Below are 24,649 nucleotides of genomic sequence, written 5' to 3'. Positions count from 1 at the left end.
TAGACTAGACTAGACTAGACTAGACTAGACTAGACTAGACTAGACTAGACTAGACTAGACTAGACTAGACTAGACTAGACTAGACTAGACTAGACTAGACTAGACTAGACTAGACTAGACTAGACTAGACTAGACTAGACTAGACTAGACTAGACTAGACTAGACTAGACTAGACTAGACTAGACTAGACTAGACTAGACTAGACTAGACTAGACTAGACTAGACTAGACTAGACTAGACTAGACTAGACTAGACTAGACTAGACTAGACTAGACTAGACTAGACTAGACTAGACTAGACTAGACTAGACTAGACTAGACTAGACTAGACTAGACTAGACTAGACTAGACTAGACTAGACTAGACTAGACTAGACTAGACTAGACTAGACTAGACTAGACTAGACTAGACTAGACTAGACTAGACTAGACTAGACTAGACTAGACTAGACATACATACAACGAAGTTCTTTCTTTCCAAAAATGAAAGCAAGGATTTGAAATATAATTTTCAATTTATTTTCCAATCTTATGTTATCTTCAATTTAAGATTAACTAAACTAAAACAAAGTTTCGAAATTACATAAGAAATGATATTAAAAAAAACCTCGACTGAACCTTTCGGTGCAAATGAAACCTTACGTTGCTATGGCTGAGATCATCTTCCTTGGCATCGAACGGAAGTGGCTGATTATGTGGTTTTTGGAATTTGGTGCATTCCCCAATTCCAAACAGTTCGTGAACTGGGTCCAAAATAGTAAAAAAAAAATAGTGGCCTTAAGATTGAGTTATTTTTTCTCTGATAAATGTGGGGTAAAACTTAAAGTAGCTGTAGCATTATAGTTGTGAAAAAAGAAACATTATAATAAAAAAAATCAAAACTGTTATTCGATTACCCTAATCAGTACTTGACCCTAATATCGACAATACGCAATTTCCTTATTAACTGTATTTAGCTTACTGATAGGATTTTATAAAAAAAGTAAATAAAAGTATAATACGAAAGGAATATTTTATGAAACGTTCAAAAATGCAGTGCTTAACTAATAATATGTTTTATTTTCTCAATTATTTTAGGCGTCGCCTTTCTTTTCTTCTATGCTAAAAAAAAAGAAAGAATAATCCGATCGCTTCTTTATCCGCTTACTGTTTCTCTAAAAAACTAAATGCCATCTACATATAGTTCGAATTTCTTTCATCACAGAAAACCGATCACTACTTCATTAGTGAAGGAGTAGGGGGCTCCGACTTATATTGAATCTCTTCGCTGCGTTTTGCCAGGATGGATGCTTGGCAACTCTGTCGATGGAAATGAAAATAAGTGTTACTAAACCGTTAATCCATGAAGTTTCAAAAGTATCACTTACCCTTCGCAAACAGCCGTCGGAAAAGTGCCACCCATTGATCGGTTACTTAGCTTTGATGATTGTTTTTTTTGCGGTTTTTTATACGATTTTCTATAACTGATTTTGTGCCTTTGTACGGAACATTTTGTTTCTGGTAGTCAACTGGAGTCGATGCTTTCGCCGAGGTCAATACAGCAGTTGGAACAGATAGTAGATCCGGTTGCAGAAGACACACGAGGTCTGAGCTGGACTGAGGACGCCTGAAATTGGGGTAGAATAAAAAAGAAAAAAAGTTACTTAATGTGTGTAATAGTTTGCGGAATGAACTAAATGAATGAAAAGTTACTCATATCTTGTATTCAATATATAAAGTTTTATTTAAATGGCATGTATTAAGGAAACTATTTGAATTTCAATCACACACTGAATTGGCGGAATTCAAAACCAGCATGTACACTACTCTGGTTATGTATTTAACAATGATATCAACACGTGAAGGAGCAACTTTTTAACATTTGTTTACGTTTGAAAGTGAGAGATGAGGAGTTTGAAGCAATGCGTGAAACAGTGAGAAATGAGCGTTGAGAAGTTAAGAGTGAATAGTAGCAATAAGCAGTACCCGAGCAAAGTCCCACAACAAAATTACAGCAAATCGAAAACATGATTTGTATTCAGCAACAAAGGGATATCACATTTTGATATCAGTTTATCTCCACTTAATTTGATTTCAAATTTTGTTTTCAGTTTGCTGTCATTTTAAAATAATGTAAATATTTAGTTTAAAATCTTTTAGTAAACTATGTCAACTAATTCTAGGGATATATCATTAGTGCAATTATACAATCGCATTAATGATTTGATAATAACCGAAAAACTCTACATTTAACGATTTTTCATTTTTCTTGCGCTGATAACAAAAACAGTTATCAATTTGCTATCATCGATAGCAGGAATTGTTTTCAATTTGCTGTCACAGGAACATTTTTCTGCTCTCATTTTTGATGTTTTAACCGTTAAAACGACCAATACGACAACAACCTGAGTTATCAAAATTTGCAATATCTCAACATCAAAATTAGTTTTCAATTTGCTATCAGACTTTGCTCGGGTAGTTACTGAGTATTTAGTAGTGAAGAGTGAGAAGTGAGCAGCTCGGAGTGAGGGGTTAGTAGTGAGGATGGAGAAGTGAGTAGTGACGAATGAGCAGTGAAATTTTAGGGAGTTAAAAGTAAGCAGTGTAAAGTGAGGACTAAGAAGTGAGCAGCAAGACACAAGGATGTTTTCGATCATCTGGCAATCGTTTGACTCATTTGTCTAAAACTCAGTTCAGTAACCGAATATGTATAAGAATGTAACAATGTGCATTTTTGCCCTGGACGCCATATTCTAACTCTTATATTTACGGCGTGAAAGTGTTAGTACTACCTACTGATACTAAATAAGTGAGACAAGTATGAAGCAGTGAGAAGTGAGAACCTGGGTGAGCAGTAAGCAGTTAAGAGCAGGAGTGAAAAAACATACATCTGGAAGATCTAGGCACTCACTTTCACCTGCACTGTGAGATATTTGAAAATAAACGCAGAAATATTCAACTACATTGCGTAAGTAATGACACTTTCTCCCCGCTGATGAATGCTTTATTTAAAAACCTGCCGCATGAGTGTGACTAGATCTCAAGCAAGCATGGTGGATTTTCTCTTTCGAGGGTAAAATTTTATTATTGAACCTTGCCTTCAACGCGATGTAAGTGGCGAAAGAATTTTTGTTCTCTCTTCACCTCCTCTCATGCGAGAGAGATGGTCAATATCAAAAGCGATACTACGAATCAACAAAAACAAAAATTCAGGTTCGTCGAGTGCTTTGAATTTTTGCAATGGGGCACTTTCTCATCATTCATTTCTCACTGCTAAACACTCCTCACTGCTCACATCTGACGCATCGCTTCGCACTCCACATTTTTCACTGATCATTCCTTACAACTTACTTCTCACTCCTCAATCTTATCTGCTTATTCGTCACTTAGTACGCACTAAATACTCACTCCTCAGTTCGTTCTCTTCACTAATCCTTCTTCACTGGTTACTCCTTTAACTACTCCGCAATCAGTAATGGAGTAATGAGCTAAATTTTTGTATAGTGAGATGATGAATTCCAGTGAATTTCTTAGAGGAATTCTAGTAAATTATTGAGAGAGGTGTAAAAGGTATTCCATTGAATCCAGAGAGGAAATCCAGTGAATTCCTGAGAGAAAATCCAGTGAAATCCAGTGAGTTCCTCAGAGAAATTCCAGCGAGGAACTGCAAGGAATACCTGAGAGGAATTTCTGAGAATTCCTAAAAAGAATTCATGGGAGAAATTTCAGCGAATTTCTGAGAGGAATTCCAGAATTCCTAAGAGGTGTTCCAGTGAATTCCTGGGAAAAAAATCCAGTGAACTCCTGAGAGGAATTCCAAAGAATTTCCGAGAGGAATTCCGATGAAATTCCAGTGAACTTCTAAGAGTAATTCCAATGAATTTCTGAGAGGGATTTCAATAAATCCTTGAGAGGAAACTTCGATGATTTTCCGGGAGAATACCCGATGAATTTCCGAGAGAGAAGCGATGTATTCCTGAGAGGAATTTCTATGAATTCTTGGGAGGAATTCCGGTGAAATCCTGACAGGGATTCCGATGCATTCCTGACAGGGATTCCTAAGAAAGCTTGGGAGGAATACTAATAGATTTCTAAAAGAAATTCCGATGAAATCCCCCGAGTGGATTTTCAATGTATTTATGATAAAAGTTCCAGTGAACTAGTGAAGCAGAATTTCTGCAACAGAAATTTTTAGGTGAACATCCCTAAAACCATAAAATTAATATCGAAATTATATTCCACTTTATTTTATTCCCCATATCCGTTTCAGCAATAAAAGGAAGCAAAAAGCGTCGGTATTATGATTCCAAACTTAATTTAATGCTGTTTGAGCAGATCTTCAAATAGCTGTATTGTTTTATTTTTCATTTCTTACCATTTCAACAACACAGGTACTCAAAGTTTCACTCAAACAGTAATAAAGTGTTAAATCATAATACCCACGGTTCTTGCATAATTTTAATTCAGAAATGGAGAATTAATTAACTCATCATACAAAAATTCAACGCATTTTTACAAATCTAGTACATCACTGGTTGTGTTCTACTGTGGTTGAGAATGAGTTGTATCAAGAGTGACCAGTGAAAAGAAAAAAAAAAACTGAGGAGAGAGTAGTGATTACTAAGTGAGAAGTGAGCAGTTAACAGTGACAAGTAAAAAGTGAGTAATGAGATGAATGATCAGTGAAAAATGTGGAATGAGAAGTGAGGCATCAAGAGTAAGCATAAGAAACGAGCACTGAGGAGTGTGAACCCGTGAGAGGTGAGAAGTGCGCTGTGAAATGTCGGATGAGAAGAGAGAAGTGAATGAGAAGTAAGCAGGAGTAAGTATAGAAAATGAGAAGAGTAAGGAGTGTGGATTGAGAAGTAAAAAATGAAATCTCAGAAGTGAGTCACTAGTAAGAAATAAGAATTTAAAAATGGAGTGCTAGGAATGTGTAGCATTAAGAAGTGAAAAGTGAGAAGCTGACCTTCATGTGTGTTCTTATTTAATATGGATTTCAAAATAGCGTCAGCAATCGTCTTTCGGCAACTACTTGCGAGCCTGTTTTGGAAATATGCATATTGCACGAGTTTCCAATAATTCTCAAAAACTTGTTTCAAAAAGGCGTTAGACATTGACTTTCAACACCTATTCATCGAGCTCTTGGGTCAATATGACCCAGACAGGCATACTGGGCCTGTACTACGCCAGCGTGGTGCGTCAATCCTAACATCCTAGGAGGGTTTAAGAAAATTTGATGTTTTTGTGATTTTTTCCGTTTTTCACATTTGTTAATTCTTTGGCTATCCAAATGAATTAACCGTGTTAACACCATTTTTACGTAAAAAAGGAAAAAAGGGTTGAAACTTTAATCACATTTTCCTCACTTTGTTGGTTTGAAATAAGCGATGCTGCATACGACAGTGAATGAGTCGCCCTACAATTAGTTATTTGATACCAAACGACAAAAACAAAAACTCTCGTTAGTCTAGTACTTCGAGTTTTTTGCAACCGTGATCTAGAGCGTGTAGTTAGGATTAACCAGTGAAGAGTGATGAGTGATGAGTGAAGAGAAAGAACCGAGGTGTTATAAGTAAATACAGAGTGAGGAACGCGCAGTTAAGAGTTAGGAGTGATAAGTGAATAGTGAGGTATGATTGTGAAGTGAGGCGAGAGGAGTGAGTAATAAGAAATGAGCAGTGAGGAGTGTGAAGCAGTGAGAAGTGAAGAGTGGAGCAGTGAATCATTTGTTTTATGTGCTTTTATCATTTGCTTGCAATTACGATTTAAACATCTGATTTCTCCTCTTTGAATTACTTTTTGTTCTTTCGATGTTTTGGTATTCGACGTTTAGTTACCCCTCCATTGATGAATTTGGAGGTGGTTAAATTGATGAATAAATGTATTCGCGAGTGCAACAGTAAGTGAATGGTGAATAAATTACAGAATGAGCAGTGTGAATTGATTGAGTATGTGAGTGATTGAGTGAATGAGTATCACTTTTTAACCTACACACTCATCAACGCATTCATTTACCAGTTCAATGATCCCTAAACTCGCCTTTTAATCTCATCACCCAATTTATTCAATAACTCATCAATTCATCTACTCACTTCCTCACCAACTGGAAGCAATTCATTCATTCAGCCACTCACCAACTCGTTAACTCATCAACTCAGTTACTCATCACATCATTCAGCTCTGAACTCAATTACGGACCGTCCCTAAACTGAGGAATTCCACGGAGTCATGTCAGTCGATCCTGAGCGACCATTTCAAAAATATCTGAAACTTTGCACAGTTTTTCAATTTCATCTAAATCGCCATTTTTCGATATCAAACCTTCATATTCACTCACGACTAACTTTTCAAAAGGGTGTATGCGAAAATAGTTCAAAAATATTCTAAAAGCTGTACAGCAAAAACGGATTGTTCGATTGTTATGAATTTTTCAGCAAAGTTAGATAACTAAATGATGATTCCTTAGAAAATATACACTGTAAAAAATTTCTTTTTTTACTATAAAAAAATATTATCTTTGTCACAAAAACTCAAATATCTCAGAACCCTATCTTTTTACCAACGTCAATTTTTTAGGGAAAATGGCCCATTATATCAGCTATCTACCATAAAATTTTGGTGATGGTAAACTGATAAACAAAAAAGTTATGACATTTCAAACATTTCACAATTTTTACATTTAGTAACAAAAAAAAAAATTTTTTTCTGTGTAAATTATTTCGAGAACTATATTTTGATGCTGATTTTATTGTAAAGGCTACCGCATGAATTAAACAAGTTGTTTTCATGATATTTTTGTTTGATTATTTATAATTACTATAGTATCTATTTGAACCTTACACGCGATCCAGTGTTGTGATGTAAAATATTGAGATTGTCATACTTTTTATTGTACGTGACTGGTGAAAAAATCCCTTGATAGTGTTGAAAAGCTGTTGATCATAAGAAAAATGGAATTAAACTTATTTTGAAGACGAAAGCTGCATAATAAAAGTTTTATATATACGCGTATACGTCTAGTTGATCTGCAAAAAAATACCTCTTAGGGTCGATTTCTTCACCCTGGCTTAGGCGTTAAGCCAGGTTTAACTATATGGGTAAGCCTGGCTTACGGGTTAAGCCGAGGTGAAGAAATCGGCCCTTAGAGAACAGACTTTATGATCGGAAAAATGCGAGTAACTTCAACAACAACAAATGCATGAGAGGTACATACCACAGACAAACAGACAAAACGCCTAGAACAATTTTCGTGAAAATCCATCGCCCAGTTCACACTACCACCACCTGGTGGAAATGTTTCACGAAACACTGCGTTGTGCAATATCGTCATCAGAAGGCGCTAGTGTGAAACGTCAAACGCAAAGAAAAACGATGGGCACTCTTCTGGTTATGAAAGCCACAACCAAGATTCAAAATGATCGTTAAAGGCGTGGTCAATGAAAATTTCGTCAGTGTTACGTTTGTTTGTCTGTATACTAGGGTGGCCCACACTTATATGAAAAACAAAAATTTCGAAAAATGCTAAGTCTTACCTCCTAAATAAGTTGTTTTGGACTCCCAGAAGCTACGTTCAAAATTTGAGTAAAATCGGTTGAGCCTAAGGGGGCGCTCAAAACGCTTGAAGTTTATATGGGAAAACTTGGCCAAATGTATGTAGAAATTTTAAGTTTTCTAATTTTGCCGCTAGGTGGCGCTGTAAGCGTTCAATAATCAAACCCTTTGGTATTATTGTAGGTGACTATATGCCAAACAACTTTGTCGAAGACCGCAAAGTGATCCGACGCCTGTGAAAAAAGTTATACCCTAGGCAAAGTGAGGCAAAGTAGTGAGATTTCATTATTGATATTATTCTTTTACATGTATTGGAAAAACAACAATAAAGTTTATCCTCACTTTACCAAGGGTAAAGTGTTGGAACACAGAAGTTGGATCACTTTGCGGTCTTCGACAAAGTTGTTTGGCATATAGTCACCTACAATAAGACCAAAGGGTTTGATTATTGAACGCTTACAGCGCCACCTGGCGGCAAAATTCGAAAACTTAAAATTTCTGCATACATTTGGCCAAGTTTTCCCATACAAACTTCAAGCGTTTTGAGCGCCCCCTTAGGCTCAACCGATTTTGCTCAAATTTTGAACGTAGCTTCTGGGACTCCAAAACAACTGATTTAGAAGGTAAGACTTGGCATTTTTCGAAATTTTTGTTTTTCATATAAGTGTGGGCCACCTTACTGTATACATACCATGAAAATGCTCACGAAAAAGCAAAAAAATACTACCGCTATGGATATTAAAAATTTTATAGTAAATTTTTTCTTCGTCCAAGCAAACAACACCAAACTAGTCAGTTAAAACTAATAAGTGATTTTGTTTATTAAAATCTAACGAACAACATGAACAGTCGCTTTCTCAAAGGTCTTCAACTCAACGCTCTCTTGTAGACCGCTTGTGAAAAAAAATGTTCAAAAGAGTTACGAAATCTCATAGATAAACTGAAAGAGACTGGTTATGCCCAAATTGAATACAAATTTACGCATTTGCACGTCCTGCCGTCTAGACTTTGACAAACGAGCCATCTGTATATCATCGGTAAAGCAGGGCGCAGGAAGTTCGAAAACGACAACAACTGAGAAATTGCCAGAAGTGCTAAGTGCAGAGAGTCATGCCACCGTACCATCAGCGACATCTGTTTAAACAATTTAATCACGCCTCTTTTCAAAAATGCTTTGAAATATACTTCAACATTTATACCCATTTCAATATTTTTAACGTTGCAAAACACGCTTTCAACATTCATCTTGAAGAAGAGGGAAAACACTTGTCCTCAAATGTAACAGCAAATTAATCAATAAACGACTAATGCGCGGAGGGCGTGATAAAATCGGAACAGTACTGTACATATAATATACATAATACATAATAAAAACAGATTGTTTTACTCACGCAAGGCCATTAACAATAAAATCAGCATCAAACTGCGCTTTCCGGCCGAAATAATTTACACTAAAAAAAATTATTACTAAATGTGAAAATTGTGGAATGTTAGAATTGTCATAACTTTTTTGTTTATTAGTTTATCATCACCAAATTTTTTATGGTAGATTGCTAATACAATGGACCGTTTTCCCTAAAAAATTACATTGGTAAAAAGATAGGGTTTTGAGATATTTGAGTTTTTGTGACAAAAATGATATTTTTTAATGTTAAAAAAAGATTTTTTTTTCACAGTGTACATTTTCTTAGGAATCACCATTTAGTTATCTAACTTTGCTGAACAATAAAATCTGCATCTAACTGCGATTTCTGATCGAAATAATTTACACAGAAAAAAATATTTACCAAATGTGAAAATTGTGAAATGTTTGAAATGTTATAACTTTTTTGTTTATTAGTTTACCATCACCAAATTTTTATGGTAGATTGCTAATACAATGGACCGTCTTCCCTAAAAAAATTACGTTGGTAAAAAGATAGGGTTTTGAGATATTTGAGTTTTTGTGACAAAAATGATATTTTTTAATGTTAAAAAAGATGTTTTTTCACAGTGTATATTTTCTTAGGAATCACCATTTAGTTATCTAACTTTGCTGAAAAATTTATTGCAATCGAACGAACCATTTTGGCTGTGCAGATTTTTGAATATTTTTGAACCATTTTCACATACACCCTTTCGAAAAGTTAGTCGTGATTCAAAATAAAAATTTGATATCGGAAAATGACGATTTAGATGGAACTTAAAAACTGTGCAAAGTTTCAGTTCAATAGAAAATCATGAATTAAAAAATTTCCTTAATTTTGATGCTGTTGCTTGGAATCGCTCAACTACGTATAGATTCTCAAGGTTACCGGAAGTCTGGTCGAAGTCTCTGGTCCATACACATTTCGTGAATTTTGTATGGAAAAAACTTCACGGGCGGAGAAGGGAGGGATTCTGATATGGTCAAAATGAGTCTACGTTGTTTATGGATGGTGCCTTACACAATTAATCTCACACACCAGCTCGCCAATTCATGTAGTCTCGAACTTGCTGACTTTTCAACCAACTAACTCATCAACTCACTCATTTTCGAAATCTTTTACTCACTCACCAACTATCCAATTCATTCACTCGGTATCAGGTTATTAGGCTAAAGTTTTCTAGGCTAAAATTCGTCAGACCAAAGTACGTTAGGCCGAATGAGTCAGTGGACCGAATCTCACAAATCGCGTAGACGCGACCTTTTCCAATTCAAATCAAATTCTGCTCATGTATTTTTGAAAATGTTTTTCATGTTGTTTGTTTTGCAATATTCTTCGCCCAACTTTTGAAAAGGACTCATGAAAAACACTAATAACCTTCCTCAAAAAATTATAACTCAAAAATGGTTTGTTGGATTGATATTATGTCTCCGAAGATGTTTGAGGACATTTAAAGGACTATTATAAAAAATACACTGAGAGTAATATCAGCGGCGTCATAGTCGCGATTTTTTCTGCAGTCAAGTTCGCAGATTGTGAACAATCCTCGGTACCCACTTTACGTAATTTATGTTTAGTCCCTTACTATCAGAGCTGTCAGATCGGTGTAACACGCTAAATATAATTTACACAAAGGGCAATTTACACGGAAAACAATACACGGTAATGAATATTTATTGGGTACCGGACTGGACACAGAAAATTTAATGGTTTTCTTTGGTACATCGAGGTCTTGAAATTAGTCTATGGTAATATTCATCGCGGATCTATGTTAGATGTCTTATAATTTCATTTTTCCAAAAACCGCATCCTTAGATTTTTTAAGCATTATTTTTCTGTAGAAAGCTGACTTCCACCCTCCAAATTTGCCAAGTAACCCAAGATGGTCGATTACAATTAACTATTTTCTCAAAGACCACACGGGGGGATTGGAATATTCAGAAAAAATGACCACGTGGTTTATGGACAGCCCCTGGCTCGACTTTTAGAACTTGGTGTAATGGCTAGAACACTAGACTAACACGCCGAGAACCTGGGATAGAATCCCACTCCCGACAAACTCACAAAATGTGAGTTCTTCCTTCGGAAGGGAAGTGAAGCGTGGGTCCCGAGATGAACTAGCCTAGAGCTAAAATCTCGTTAATACAGATACAAAAAAAAAAAACAAACAAAAAATGCTGAAAACTCAGAGCTGTCTGCCTAACACAACGTGTTTCTAACCATTCCAATATCAAATAAACACATGAACTTTCTCTTAGTGGTTGCATTTTGCCTAAAGTGACTATTCTGTCAAAAGAATACAAACTTCACTACAACGAATTAAATTCACAAAATCTTCAAGCACTTTAAACAAATGACCCACATTTGTCCCACCCACTTTCATGACACAATCAATACGCTACATTTCATCACCCCCGAGATCACACCACCCAATCTCACCACCATCATCGCCGCGCAATTAATTCAGCTCAACCAACACTCACCTTCCATTGTGTACCGGTAGAGCACCTGGTGCAGGACTCGCATCAACTGCCGATTGCTACTGTGTGCCACGGTAGCACTGGAGTGCTGCTGCTCCGCACCGTTTTCACCACTTTCACCTCCACCACCGTGCAAGGCACAGTTGTTGTTATTCTCATCAACAACCATGCCCCCACTACCGGAGCCGGCATGCTGCTGGCCTACCGCAACAGCAGCGTGCTGCGTCTGTTGCGGCTGCTGCTGCCACTGATAACTCTGGTGATGGTGGTGGTATCCACCGCTGAACATCATCTTCGGATCCTCGTCCTCACAGTAGAATGCGATGGCCATTTTTCTGGTGCTTAGTCAATTCACTACGATTAGTCAAATCCTTTCACTTGAAACACTTATTTCAACCTTTTCTTCACGAATATCAACAGTTTGTAGCAATCCATTTGAGTTCACTCGGTCGCCAAAAAAAAAAGCTTCCAAATTTCACAATGTAACTGTCCGTCCGCCAGAAGGAAGCAGCAACTCTGCGAAACCTGTTCCGCGTCGCACTGCTCTACCAAAAAGCAAGTGTGCAATAATGAGGCGGATGGGCACGTTCGAGCCAGAAAGTCCAACACCCAAAACACAAGCGAAAGAAGGAAAAATCGCTTCACAGACAGAGGACAAACTCAAGCGCACGACGACGACAAGAAATACACTCAAAATGCAAACACGTGCACGTGCACAGGAAAGAACGAACAAAACGACAGTCAGAGAAGACTAGTAGCTGCTGCGAGGGAACGCATCCGCTCAGGTTCACTGCCAATCGAGAACTGAAGCGTCTCGGCAGGATCTGTGCTTCGGCTTGCCGCCTCACACCATTCAGCGAGTCCGATCGGCTGCAACATGCTTCCCGAAGGGGACCCGAAGCGCGCGGCTAAAACCGAGCACGCATACAACCAGACGCCGTTGCAGCTGTGTGGGTTGCAACGTTGCAACGTTGCGCAGCAACGCACATCGATACGCAACAAAAATCGCATTGTCATGCGACAATCCGACTCGTGTCGCGTTTCATCCCCACCACAAAATCCAAAAGTGTAGCGCAACGCGGGGAAATGTATGATTCATCATCGCATCGTCGCACCACGCCGCTGTGTAGAATCATTCTTAGGCCGCATCCAGGAAGACGATTGCACGCGACGTGACAAATTCCCTTCCCGGTTCCCGGTTGTAGGAAATAGAAGCCAAAATGGGCGTTGTCTATCGCCGCAGTAACGCAACGCTGCTGGTGTGAAAGATGAAAAATGTGGTTTGAGGCACCGACCGGGAAGAAAAGGAGGAGTGTCTTAGAGGGGATTTGAGGTGGAGGTGAGAGAGTTGGGAAGTCGGGCGAGTGCGGTTGCGGGAGACGATGTTCTGGTGGTGGATGCGAGGATTTGGTTGTTTTACGGAGGAACGAGTGAGGTCGAGAGGAGTCGTTAGGCATAAGATGCCATTTTGACTCAGATTGATGAATCATATTAGTATCGTGCTGAAATATAGAAAGCGTTGATTTCGAGGCTATTGGATGAATCATCCAATCGATTGAAATGTCTGTTTTTCGGCGCATTGGATTAGAGTTAATTATCGGCGTAACTGACTTCATAAATTAGAAGTGTCGTTAAATATTATCAGTAATTACGTGAAGTGTAAAACATGAAAATAAAAAACACAAACTGGTTTGTATGTAGGGTACGAATGCCATAAGGGGCTGTCCATAAAGCACGTGGTCATTAGGGGGGGGGGGGGTTCGGCCTATGACCATTTTGTATGGACAAATAAAAAATTTAGTATGGACTAATGACCACGCGGGGGGGGGGGGGGGGGGGGTTTGGGGGGTTGAAAAGTCCCAAAAAAATGACCACGTGGTTTATGGACAGCCCCTAAGTAATCTCACGCTCCGAATTCCATCCTATTGGTGATTTGATGTTGCATGACAAAGAAAAAGAAGCATGATGGTGTTTTGAAAAAATCCTATCCCTATAACACAGAGGAAGCTTTAAAATGCCTCTATAAAATCTAAAACAAAATCTTATTAAAGACGGTTTGATGTACGGTGTTAGACTTTGAACGAACTACAAATTAAGTACCTCATCAAGAAAAAAAATGGTAAATTTAAATTTAGACGTTCAATATGTAGTCCGTCCAAAGTCTAACACCGTACATCAAACCGTTTTTAATTAGATTTTGTTTTAGATTTCATAGAGGCATTTTAAAATCTTCCCCTGTGTTATAGGGATAACATTTTTTCAAAACACCATCATTCTTCTTCTTCTTCTTCATGCAATAACAAATCACCAATTGGAGTACGGCACCGATTGATTCCGTTTTTTTTGTTTTCATCTGTGGTCACTTTGAACAAAAAAATAAAAAATAAGAAACAAAACAATCCTTTGTTTCTAGTAGGATGAAAATGGGAGCCACATACTTAATAAAGGAACCAATACCCTACATTGTAAGCAACGATTGCTAACCAGAGTTGCGCGGCGTCACAATCAATGCTTAAAAAATGCCGATTTTTTCCATCACTACTAGACTGACTATGATGGTGTGTATGGATCACTGATAGGCAATCTTTCAAATCGTTTAAAAATGTAAGTGAATACTGATGGTATTTGGACATAAAGAATAATATTACAAGTATTGTACGTTAGTTATTGAAAGATTTGACTTTGGGCTAAAACCGACAACATATCACATCAGTTGCAATGATAGCAATGTAAAGTTCAGGTTAATTTCAAGTCGTTGTCTGTCATCACTGTGGCTGTTGTGGTGCAATATCAGTTGTCAATTGATATGACTGATATTACGCAGCACTGTTGTAAACTTGCTTTTTTAAATTCAATTTCAACATTATTTTGCTTCTTTCTGGCGGTACTTCTTAGCTCAGATAGAGTTGTTGTTTGAATAATTAACGTTAAACAATTCGACATTGAAGTCAGAGTCATCACCTAACAACTGAAATCAGATTTCTTTTCCAAAAAAGGTTTTTGTCATGATAATGGCTTCGTGAACCTTTACTAAAAGCTGTCTGTTCCATTCCAATTAACCATTTTGCATTCAACGTGTAATCATCACAATAAAAACCTACGACCAATAAAGTCAAGGACAAACCATAGAGACAGCAAGAACATGATAATTTCTTAGAAAATCACTTTTCTGTTTATTTTTAATTGACCAAAATGTATAATTACTCGAAATAAAAATAATTAAAATGAAACATACAACAATAATTTTGATAAGTGGAAGCAGGATTTGGTTCACCATTGTTGGTGTTCTTTTAACCGAGCGTACCTGCAGTGTGGGAGTTGTCTTGCTTTTACGAACTTCAGAAGAAGTTCGATAAACGACAGAGTAAACATTTACTTCGTCAAGCTAAAAAAAAGGACGGAAAATAACCAATCATTGCTAATGAGGAGCCCAGATGCCCAGATTCCGAGCTGAGCATATCAAAGAAGCTCAAGCTTTCAGGAACTTTTTTAGGAAATAAATCTCTTTTTTGCCTGTCGGTAAAATATTTAAAAAAAGTTGTCTTTGCCTAAGGAGAATGCAACAAATGTGTGCATAAATTTTATGCATTTTATGCAAACTTTATGATTTTGCAAATCAAGAGTATTGGGCCATGTTTTGCAAAATCATGAAGTTTGATATGTCACAAGCTAGGTATCAGAACCGGTCAGAAAGTGGCCTCTTTCCTGAGGGCACCAGGGTCTGGAACATCCAGAGAAGTGGCCGGTGTCCCCGAAATCTCTAGAAACATGGTCCAATACTCTTGTTTTAGTCATGAAGTTTGATATGTCGCAAGCTAGGTATAAGAACCGGTTAGAAAGTGGCCAATTCCCTGGGGGCACCAGGTTTCCGGAACATCCGGAGAAGTGGCCAGTGTATCCGAAATTTCAGGAAATTTGGCCAATGCTCTTGTTCTGCAAAATCATGAAGTTTGATATGTCGCAAGCTAGGTTTCAGAACCGGTCAGTAAGTGACCACTTCCCTGGGAGTACCTGGTTCCGGAACATCCGGAGAAGTGACCATTGTATCTGAAATCTCAAGAGACATGGCCCAATACTCTTGTTTTGCAAAATCATGAAGTTTGATATGTCGCAAGCTAGGTTTCAGAACCGAGCAGAATGTGGCCACTTCCCTGGGGGCACCTGGGTCCGGAACATCCGGATAAATGTCCAGTGAATCCAAAATCTCTAGAAACATGGTCCAATAAATGTGTCGAAGACAAAGTACATGATGGCAAAGGGCTCCAGGGAGGAATCACCGCGCCCGCCACCCCGAATTTATATCGACGGTGATGAAATTGAGGCGGTTGAAGAATTCGTATACTAGGGCTCACTGGTGACCGCCGGCAATGACACCAGTAGAGAAATTCACAGGCGCATTGTGGCAGGAAATCGTGCTTACTTTGGACTCCGCAAAACTCTACGATCGAATATAGTTCGCCGTAACACGAAGTTAACCATCTACAAAACGCTGATTAGACCGGTCGTCCTCTATGGGCACGAAACATGGACCCTACGTGCAGAGGACCAACGCACCTTTGGAGTTTTCGAACGGAAAGTGTTGCGTACCATCTACGGCGGAGTGCAGAAGGTTGACGGGACTTGGAGAAGGCGAATGAACCACGAGCTGCATCAGCTGCTAAGAGAACCAACCATCGTCCATACCGCGAAGATCGGGAGGCTACGGTGGGCGGGTCACGTCATCAGGATGTCGGATAGCAACCCGACTAAAATGGTTCTCGAGAGTCATCCAACCGGTACAAGAAGACGTGGAGCACAGCGAGCTAGGTGGGTCGACCAAGTGGAGGACGATCTGCGGACCCTACGTAGAGTGCGGAACTGGAGACAAACAGCCATGGACCGAGTGGAATGCACATTGGTCGGGCTCCATACAAAGGGGCGGCCAAAACTCTCAAAAAACGGAATTGATATTTTTAAACTTTTTTTCGCCTTATAACAAAGATAATGTATTGTAGTTTTATGATTCTTAATTAAAAGCATACCAGTTTTTGTATTTGAATGACATTTTCACTGCCAAAGTGGCCTAAGTCATAAAATTGAAAAATGAATTATTCGAAAAAAGTAAAATAATAATATTTTGAGAATGGAATATATGTTTCATGTTATCCAGCATATGAAAGCTTGTTATTGGACTGTTTGAATGCACGTATGGTGCAAAATTAATATGTCACAAAACTTTTCAAATTTTCATATTTTGTACCTTAGGAATTTTGGTAATTTTTAAGTTAAAAAACGGTTCGTGTCGTCACGTGTCGCCGCAATTTCGAATAGTACATCTTAAACATCATGCTTAGGGCTGCATAAAAACGTTTAAACTTTTTGCAGAAATTTGCAGTTTTTCAAATTAGAGCTATTTAAAAAAGTCATGTTTTTTCATATGTTTTACGTTATTTTTCCATTTTTGACTGAAATAAAATTTATCTTCCCACATTTTTCATACGTTTTGAACAACCTTGATTGGGTTTGATCGAAAGATGATCATTTAATTAAATTCAAATTGATTTTCTAACAAAAAAACGAAAAATGTGGGGTTTGCTGATTTTTACCGTTTTTTTGAAATTATTGAAGTTACGTAATTTTTGAATACCCCTTTTTAAACACTAAAAATGCTATATAACATATCTAGACAACCTATAACTTCGATTAAACACACAAAAAGAGTTTTGGCCGAACTTTATCTTTTTCCGACCATTGTGGAATGGAGACGGCTACTATGTACAGCAGAGGCCACCCCGGCTTTAGCCTGATTGGTAAGGTAAGTAATGCAGAAATATTCAAAGGATTTTCAACGGGTTTTTGGAGGCGTTACAGATACGTTCTCGGGAGTGTCTGAGGGTCTCCGATGAGTTTCATGGGGTCCGAGAGGGCTTAAGAGGGATTTTAGAGGCATTTTAGGAAGTTTCAGAAGATTTTTAGAGACTACATAACGACAATTTTTGAAACGCTCTAGAAATGACCTATGGTTTAACAGCCAGCTCGCGAGAACCGCGACCAGGGGATGCGGAATTGATGTTTTCTGATTGAGCTGAAATTTTGAGGGTTTGGCTCCACATAAGAGATATCTGGCCGATTTTCAGATTTCTCTGTTAGGGAGAAGTAGGGTAAAATGACCCTCAAAGATTTCATGTATATAAATAGGTAAAATCACTTAAATAGAAATAAATTCCGCAACATTCAACTGACTCAACTGAAATTTTACGTGGACACTCTATTCCTATGGCACTTCCATTTAAGCCAAGTGTTGGATATTCTCTAATATTTATTATGAAGAAGTAGGTTATTTTCATATTGTTAAAAAAAACTATATATTTTAAGTTGCTTTTATGAGTTATCCATTTTTGCACACGTCAAAAAAAATCAGTAATTTTAGGACAGCTTCAGAAATCTCTTCAAATAAAAATTTCTTTAGGAATTCTTCCAGCGATTCCTTCAAAAAATCTTCCAGGGAATTTTGAAGAAATTTTGCCACGTATGCTTTCGAAAATTTCGCTGAGAAACCTTCAGAAATTCTTGGTTTTCTTTGCAATTTTCTTCAAAGTTTTCTAGAGAATACCCTAGAAATTAATTTAAGAACTTTTTCATAAAGCCTTACCTGGATTCCTTCCGATATTTGTCCACCCGGGTAGAGGTGAATGGCAAACCAAAAACAAAAGAATAACTAATTTTATTGTCATAACTTTTTTTACCATTCTTGAGTTCTTCATGAAGAGCTTAAAACAACATGTTAATAGCATAATATGATATCATATTAAAATATGCCATTCGCTTGTCATTTATCAAATTTGGAAGAATAACTACTGAATGTCTTATTTTGCTATCATAACAAATTCTGCAATTGGTGAGACATTGTTGACCTCTTACGAGTTTGATAGACCATCGCAGTTTTGGCAATTATTAAGAACAACAAAATGATCAAATTTGAATTTTTGTTATTCTAATGGTAACTTTTGATATTTTTTCTGGTTGACAGGCGAGAAACTAATTTTGATATTGTTCTGTTTTCAATAACTCAATAATGGTATATTTTGCAATTCTCGACCTTAAGTTTTTTATTCTTGGTTTGCCATTGTAATGTCAAGATTTGCATTCTTTGGTTATTTCATAGAACAATGTCTGTTATTATTTTTACCCTTTTTTCACTTATTTCAAACAAACCAATGGCAAATTTTATCATTAAGTAATTGTTTTTGAATGGTAAAACTTGCAATTGTTTTGTAATTCTTTTCTGCCCGGGCATTGATTCCTTTAGAAAATATTCCAGGCATTCCATTGATTTAAAGTTCATTAGAAAATCTTCCATGAATCGCTTCAGAATTTCCTCAGGAATTTCCTTCGAAATTTTTGTTACAGGAACCTCCAGGAATTTCTTCAAAAATCCCCCTAAATAATCTTTCATGGGTTTCCTTAAAAATTCTCCACAGGATTTCTCCTAAATTTTCTACAGAGATTTCTTTGCCGTAGATTTTTTTTTTATTATTCCTTTAGGTATTTCTTCAGGAAATCCACCAGAGATTTGTTCAGGAAATTCTATAGAGATTTGGCTGAAAATTACTCCAGGCATCCAGAAAGTCATGAAGAAATTCCTCCAGCGATTTATGTGATTCAGGCAGGAAATGCTTTAGATTCCAGCAGGAGTTCATATCGAGATTTCTTAAAGATTTTCGTCATATATTCCTCCATGTATTATCCTGGTAATTTATCCGGTATTTCCTCAAAGGATAACTCCAATAATGTATGCGTTTCTCCAGCTTTTCAGTTTTTTTTTGCAGAAATTCGTTCACAAATGTCTAAAAGAATGATTTTTGAAAATTCTCTCAAAATTTTATCAAAAGATTGTTTTAGAACTTTCCTTTAAATTTCTCGATTTTTTTTGGTAATTCCATCCATATATTCCGGAGAAGTTTCTTCAGGTATTTATCTGGGATGTTCCTTAGAAAATCCATCTGGAATTCCTTCAAGCATTTCCTTGGACTTTTTCGAATATTCCCCCAGAAATTCATTCAAAAGTAGATTCTAAGATTTCTACAGGGAATTGACTGAAGAAATTGCTTTAGAATTCTTTCAGAAATTCCAGATGCGATTCCTTCTGGAATTCCATTGAGAAAATAGTTTTATCCCCAGAGACTTCCGTAGAATTTTAGGGATTGCTTTAGGAATTGAGTGAAGGATTTCTTCAATAGCTCTTCCATAGATATCACTAGTCGACAAAATTGAAACTTTTTTCACGCACTTTGACCATTTGTTCCATTTCTAATGGAATTTGGCCCGCTGAATCCGATTCTGACTTCGTAATTCCTGTAACACGTACAGTTTTTGAGAAAAATAGGGTTTTATTTACAAATTTTCACATTTTCAAAGAAAATTTAATATTGTCTTTAAAATTTTAAATTTTTCATCTGCTCATTATAACCAATATTCATATTCAATAGATTTTGATCCACTGAGTCTGAATCTGACCTAATAATTTTAGTAATACGTAATTTTTTTGAGAAAAATTAGGTTTTATTGGCAAATTCCATATTTTCATAGAAAATATACTATTGTATTTATATTTTTTTTATCTGCCCATCTTTACCAATATTTATATTCAATAGATTTTCATATTCTGATTTGCAATCTGACCTAAGAACTTCTGTAACACGTAAAATTTTTGAGAAAATAGGGTTTTAAACACAAATTTCATATTTTCATTGAAAATAAACTACTGTCTTTACAATTTTATTTTTTTTTATCTGCTCATCTCAACCAATATTTGTATTTAATAGATTTTCATATACTGATTCGGAATCTGACCTATGAATTTCTGTAACACGTAATTTTTTTTAGAAATATAGGGTTTTATTCACAAATTTCAGTTTTTCACATAAAGTAAAATATTGTTTTATATTTTTCAATTTTCCATCTGCTCATCATAACCAATATTTTTATTCAATAGATTTTGATCCACTGATTTAGAAACTGGCCTAAGAGTTTCTGTAACACGTAAAATTTTTAAGAAAGTAGGGTATTATTCACAAAATTTCATATTTTCAGAGAAAACTCAATATTGTCTTTATAATTTCAAATTTTTCATCTGCTCATTATAACCAATATTCATATTCAATAGATTTTGATCCATTGAGTCAGAATCTGACCTAATAATTTTTTTTTGAGAAAAATTGGGTTTTATTCACAAATTCCATATTTTCATAGAAAATAGACTATTGTATTTATAATTTTATTATTTTATTTGCCCATGTTTTCCAATATGTATATTAAATAAATTTTCATATTATAATTTGCAATCTGACCTAAAAATTTCTGTAACACGTGAATTTTTTGAGAAAAATGGAATTTTAAATACAAAATTTCATATTTTCATAGAAAATAAACTACTGTCTTTATATTTTTATTTTTTCATAGAAAATAAACTACTGTCTTTAAAGGGTGATACGGTCAAAATTTGGTCACACAATTGGTTTCATAACTTGATACTGCGTACACCAAAACATCTGATTTTTGGACCAGTAATGGTACATTATATGTAGCTTATATTATAAAATTTTCATCAAAATCGGTTTAGTATGTGCGGAGATATTGTGAATCCTGAAAACTGCAATTTTAAAATGTTGTACAAGGAGGATTAAAAAATAAGAACACATTTTTACTGTTTTATTTATAGAGCCAGAAATACTTAACCGATTTCAATGAAAATTTTTCTGTATGTGAAGTATGCATATCAAAATATTGTGTAAAAATTTCATTCAGTTTGATCCAGCCGTTACAAAGTTATATTTGCTTAAGTGGCACCCGGTCAGTTTTTTTCATATTCAAACTGCTACAACTTTGAAAGTATTCATACAAAATAGCTCAAAATTTTACTGCGAACGTATTTTCATAATAGTATTATACTGTAAAATTTTGATAAAAATCGGAGCAGTATTGGTAGTTCTATAATCAAAATTGTGCTTTACTGACCTTAAATTTCCGAAAATTTACTATTATGGAGCGCCTTTGTACAAAATTTTAAAAAGGTAGGTCGATGGTTTCATCTATATATCAACCAATACTTAATCGATTTTGATGAAAATTTTATGGTATAAGCTACATATAATGTAGCATTACTGGTCCAAAAATTAGCTGTTTTGGTGTACGCAGTTCAAAGTTATGAAAAAAATTGTGTGACCAAATTTTGACCGTATCACCCTTTATAATTTTATTTTTTTTCTATCTGTTTATCTCAACCAATATTTGTTTTAATAGATTTTCATATACTGATTCGGAATCTGACCTAAGAATTTCTGTAACACGTACAATTTTTGAGAATAATAGGGTTTTATTCACAAATTTCATATTTTCATATAAAATAAAAAAAATGTTTTTATAATTTTCAATTTTCCACCTGCTCATCATAACCAATTTTTTTATTGGAAAGATTTTGATCTACTGATTCAAAATGTGGCCTAAGAATTTCCGTAACAAGTAAAAATTTAGTAGGGATTATTAAAAAAAATCATATTTTTATATGACTTTATAAGTTTAATATTTTTATATGCTCATCTTAACCAGTATTTGTATTTAATAGATTTTTATATTCTGATTCAGAATCTGACCTAAGAATTTCGGTAACACTTGAAATTTTAGAGAAAAATGGAATTGTACAAAAAAAAAAATCATATTCTCATAGAAAATAAACTGTTGTCTTCATAATTTTCATATTTTTATCTGCGCATCTTAACCAATATTTGTATTTACTAGATTTTCATATACTGACCTAAGAAGTTCTGTAACACGTACAGCTTTTAAGAAAAAACACAAAATTTCATATTTTTAGAGAAAAGAAAATACTGTCTTTGAATTTAATCTCCTCATCTTAACCAATATTTAAAAGACTGATCCAATGATTCGGAAACTGACCTAAGAATTTCTGTAACCCGTGAATTTTTTGAGAAAAAATAAAACCCCATTGTAGCGCAAGTTAATAAGGTTGTTACCCAGAAATGTAAGTAGATCATTTTTTTTGTATATGCTATTGAATTAATCGAAATATATTTGCAACTTTGAAGTTGCCCAGTTTGGCAACTACCCAGACTGTGTTTTCCTTTTACTTACGCCAACAATTATTTTTCTTAAAAATTGTACGTGTTACAGAAATTCTTGGGTCAGATTTCGAATCAGTATATGTAAATCCATTAAACATAAATATTTGTTAAGATGAGCAGATAAAAAAAATAAAATTATAAAGACAATAGTTTTTCCATGAAAATATGAAATTTTGTGAATAAAATATTTTTCTCATAAATTTTACGTGTTACAGAAATTCATAGGTGAGAATACGAATAAGTGAAATAGAATCTTTTAAATATAAAATATGAATTAAGATGAGTAGATAAAAACTTTAAAATTATAAAGACAATATTTTATTTTCTTTGAAAATATGAAATTTTGTGAATAAAACTCCATTTTTCTCAAAAACTGCACTTGTTACAGAGATTTTTAGGTTAGTTACCAAATCGGTGGATGAAAATCTAATAAATATAAATATTGTCTAAAATGAGATAAAAAATTGAAATTAAAAAGACAATAGTATATTTTCTTTGAAAATATGAAATTTTGTAAATAAAACCCCATTTTTCTCAAAAAAAAATACGTTTCACAAAAAATTCTTAGGTCAGATTCTGAATCAGTGAATCAAAATCTATTGAATTAAATACTGGTTATGATGAGCAGATAAAAAAGTTTTAAATATTAGGACAACTTTTTCTTTTCTATAAAAATATGAAATTTTGTGAATAAAACTCTATTTTTCTCAAAAACTGTACGTGTTACAGCAATTTCGAAGTCAGATTCGGAATCAGCGGGCCAAAATCCTTCGGAAATGGATCAAGTGGTCAAAGTGCGTGATCTACTGTCGACCAGTGTATTTTGCTAATTTTGAGGCTCTTTCAGTCATTACAAAGCAGCTTAAACGCCTTTTGCATCTACTACCCTTCGTTTCGGGTATAGTTCACCTTTTTCTGGTAAGGGAAGGTAAAATATACACCGAAACGTGGGACAGTAGAAGCAAAAGCAGCTGCTTTATGAAGACTGAAAAAGCCGCATAATTAGTGAAATACTCGACAATCGTGAGCAGTCGGTCAAAAGTTTTTCCATGAAAGTTTTGAGAGTTTCTTCTGAAAATTTCTTCTACACTGCTTTGGAAATTCTTTCCGAGGTTTCTCCAAGGACTCTTTAAAAAAATTCTTCAGTGATTCCTGCAAGATTTTTTGTTTTAATTGTAGATCCCTGCAGAATTAGTACAGAAATTCCTGCAGGGATTTTTTTAGAAGTTCTTACAGAAATTGTACAATTATTACTGAAAAATTCATCACGGAATCTCAAAAGGAATTTCTAAGAAATCCCTGGAAAATTGTTTCAAGAAATCTCTTAAAAACTCCTGAAGGTGTCTTTGAAACCTCCTAGAAGAAACACTTGATTTTTTCAGGAACCCTGGACAAAAATTCCTTAAGCGATTTCTGAAGTTATCTTTTGACCTTTTGCTAAATAAATGCCTAGGATAATACCGGAAGAAACAATTCTCCGAAATAATTTATTAAAGATTTGTGGAGGAACTTTGCAAGTAATTCCAAAGAAAATAAATGTAAGAGAAACTTTTTGAGGGATTCCTGGTCGAATAAGTCTCTTAAAAAATGTTTGCAGAAATCACCTGATGAAGCACTGGTAGAATTCTTGAAGAAATTCCTTAATACATTTCTGAGGGAATCTTGGAGGATTTTCTTGGATTCTTGGAAAAGGGCCTTGAAGTACCTATGAAGGAATTCTCAGAACACTTTTTAAACATTTTCTTTAGGGATTGGTACAGAATAATCCCTAAACTAGGGTATGAGTGCCATCAGTAATCCCACGCTTCCATATTCATCCTTTTCGAAAACAAGCGATTACGGCACCGATTGATTTAGCTCTTTTTGTTTCCATGCGTGCTCACTTCCAACAAAAAATACAAAAATAAGAACAAAACAAACAGCGCTCCAGTCCTTTGTTTTTAGTTGGATGAAAATGGGAACCAATACCCTACCTGGAGAAATTATCTGCAGGAACAACAAAGCAGCACCAGAGGAATTCTTTGGAAAATTTCTGAAGAAACAAAAAAAAAATATTTTTGAAGGAATCTTCGAATAAATTCCTTGCACAATACTAAGGCATAGATTTTGGAG

At 35.5% G+C, this 24,649-nt stretch overlaps 1 protein-coding gene across 1 annotated transcript; it reads right to left on the bottom strand.

The window, feature by feature from the left end:
- Window positions 1–494: 494 nt before the first annotated feature.
- Window positions 495–12,208, bottom strand: LOC109402653 (uncharacterized). Its single transcript, XM_062844121.1, has 3 exons — window positions 11,421–12,208; window positions 1,366–1,604; window positions 495–1,297 (listed from the first exon to the last, which is right to left on the bottom strand). Exons 1-2 carry the CDS (start codon window positions 11,746–11,748, stop codon window positions 1,531–1,533), a joined length of 402 nt encoding a protein of 133 aa, XP_062700105.1. The 5' UTR covers window positions 11,749–12,208; the 3' UTR covers window positions 495–1,297; window positions 1,366–1,530.
- Window positions 12,209–24,649: the final 12,441 nt, after the last annotated feature.

Source organism: Aedes albopictus, chromosome 1 (assembly GCF_035046485.1).
Source record: "Aedes albopictus strain Foshan chromosome 1, AalbF5, whole genome shotgun sequence".
Lineage (NCBI taxonomy): Eukaryota > Metazoa > Arthropoda > Insecta > Diptera > Culicidae > Aedes > Aedes albopictus.
This window is presented reverse-complemented; position numbering and strand designations above follow the sequence as displayed.

Coding starts and splice junctions, on each gene's coding strand:
- LOC109402653 (XM_062844121.1), bottom strand. CDS start 11,748: ATGGCCATCGCATTCTACTGTGAGGACGAGGATCCGAAGATGATGTTC. Junction 1,605..11,420: donor CTACCGGTACACAATGGAAG/GTGAGTGTTGGT, acceptor CCCCAATTTCAG/GCGTCCTCAGTCCAGCTCAG.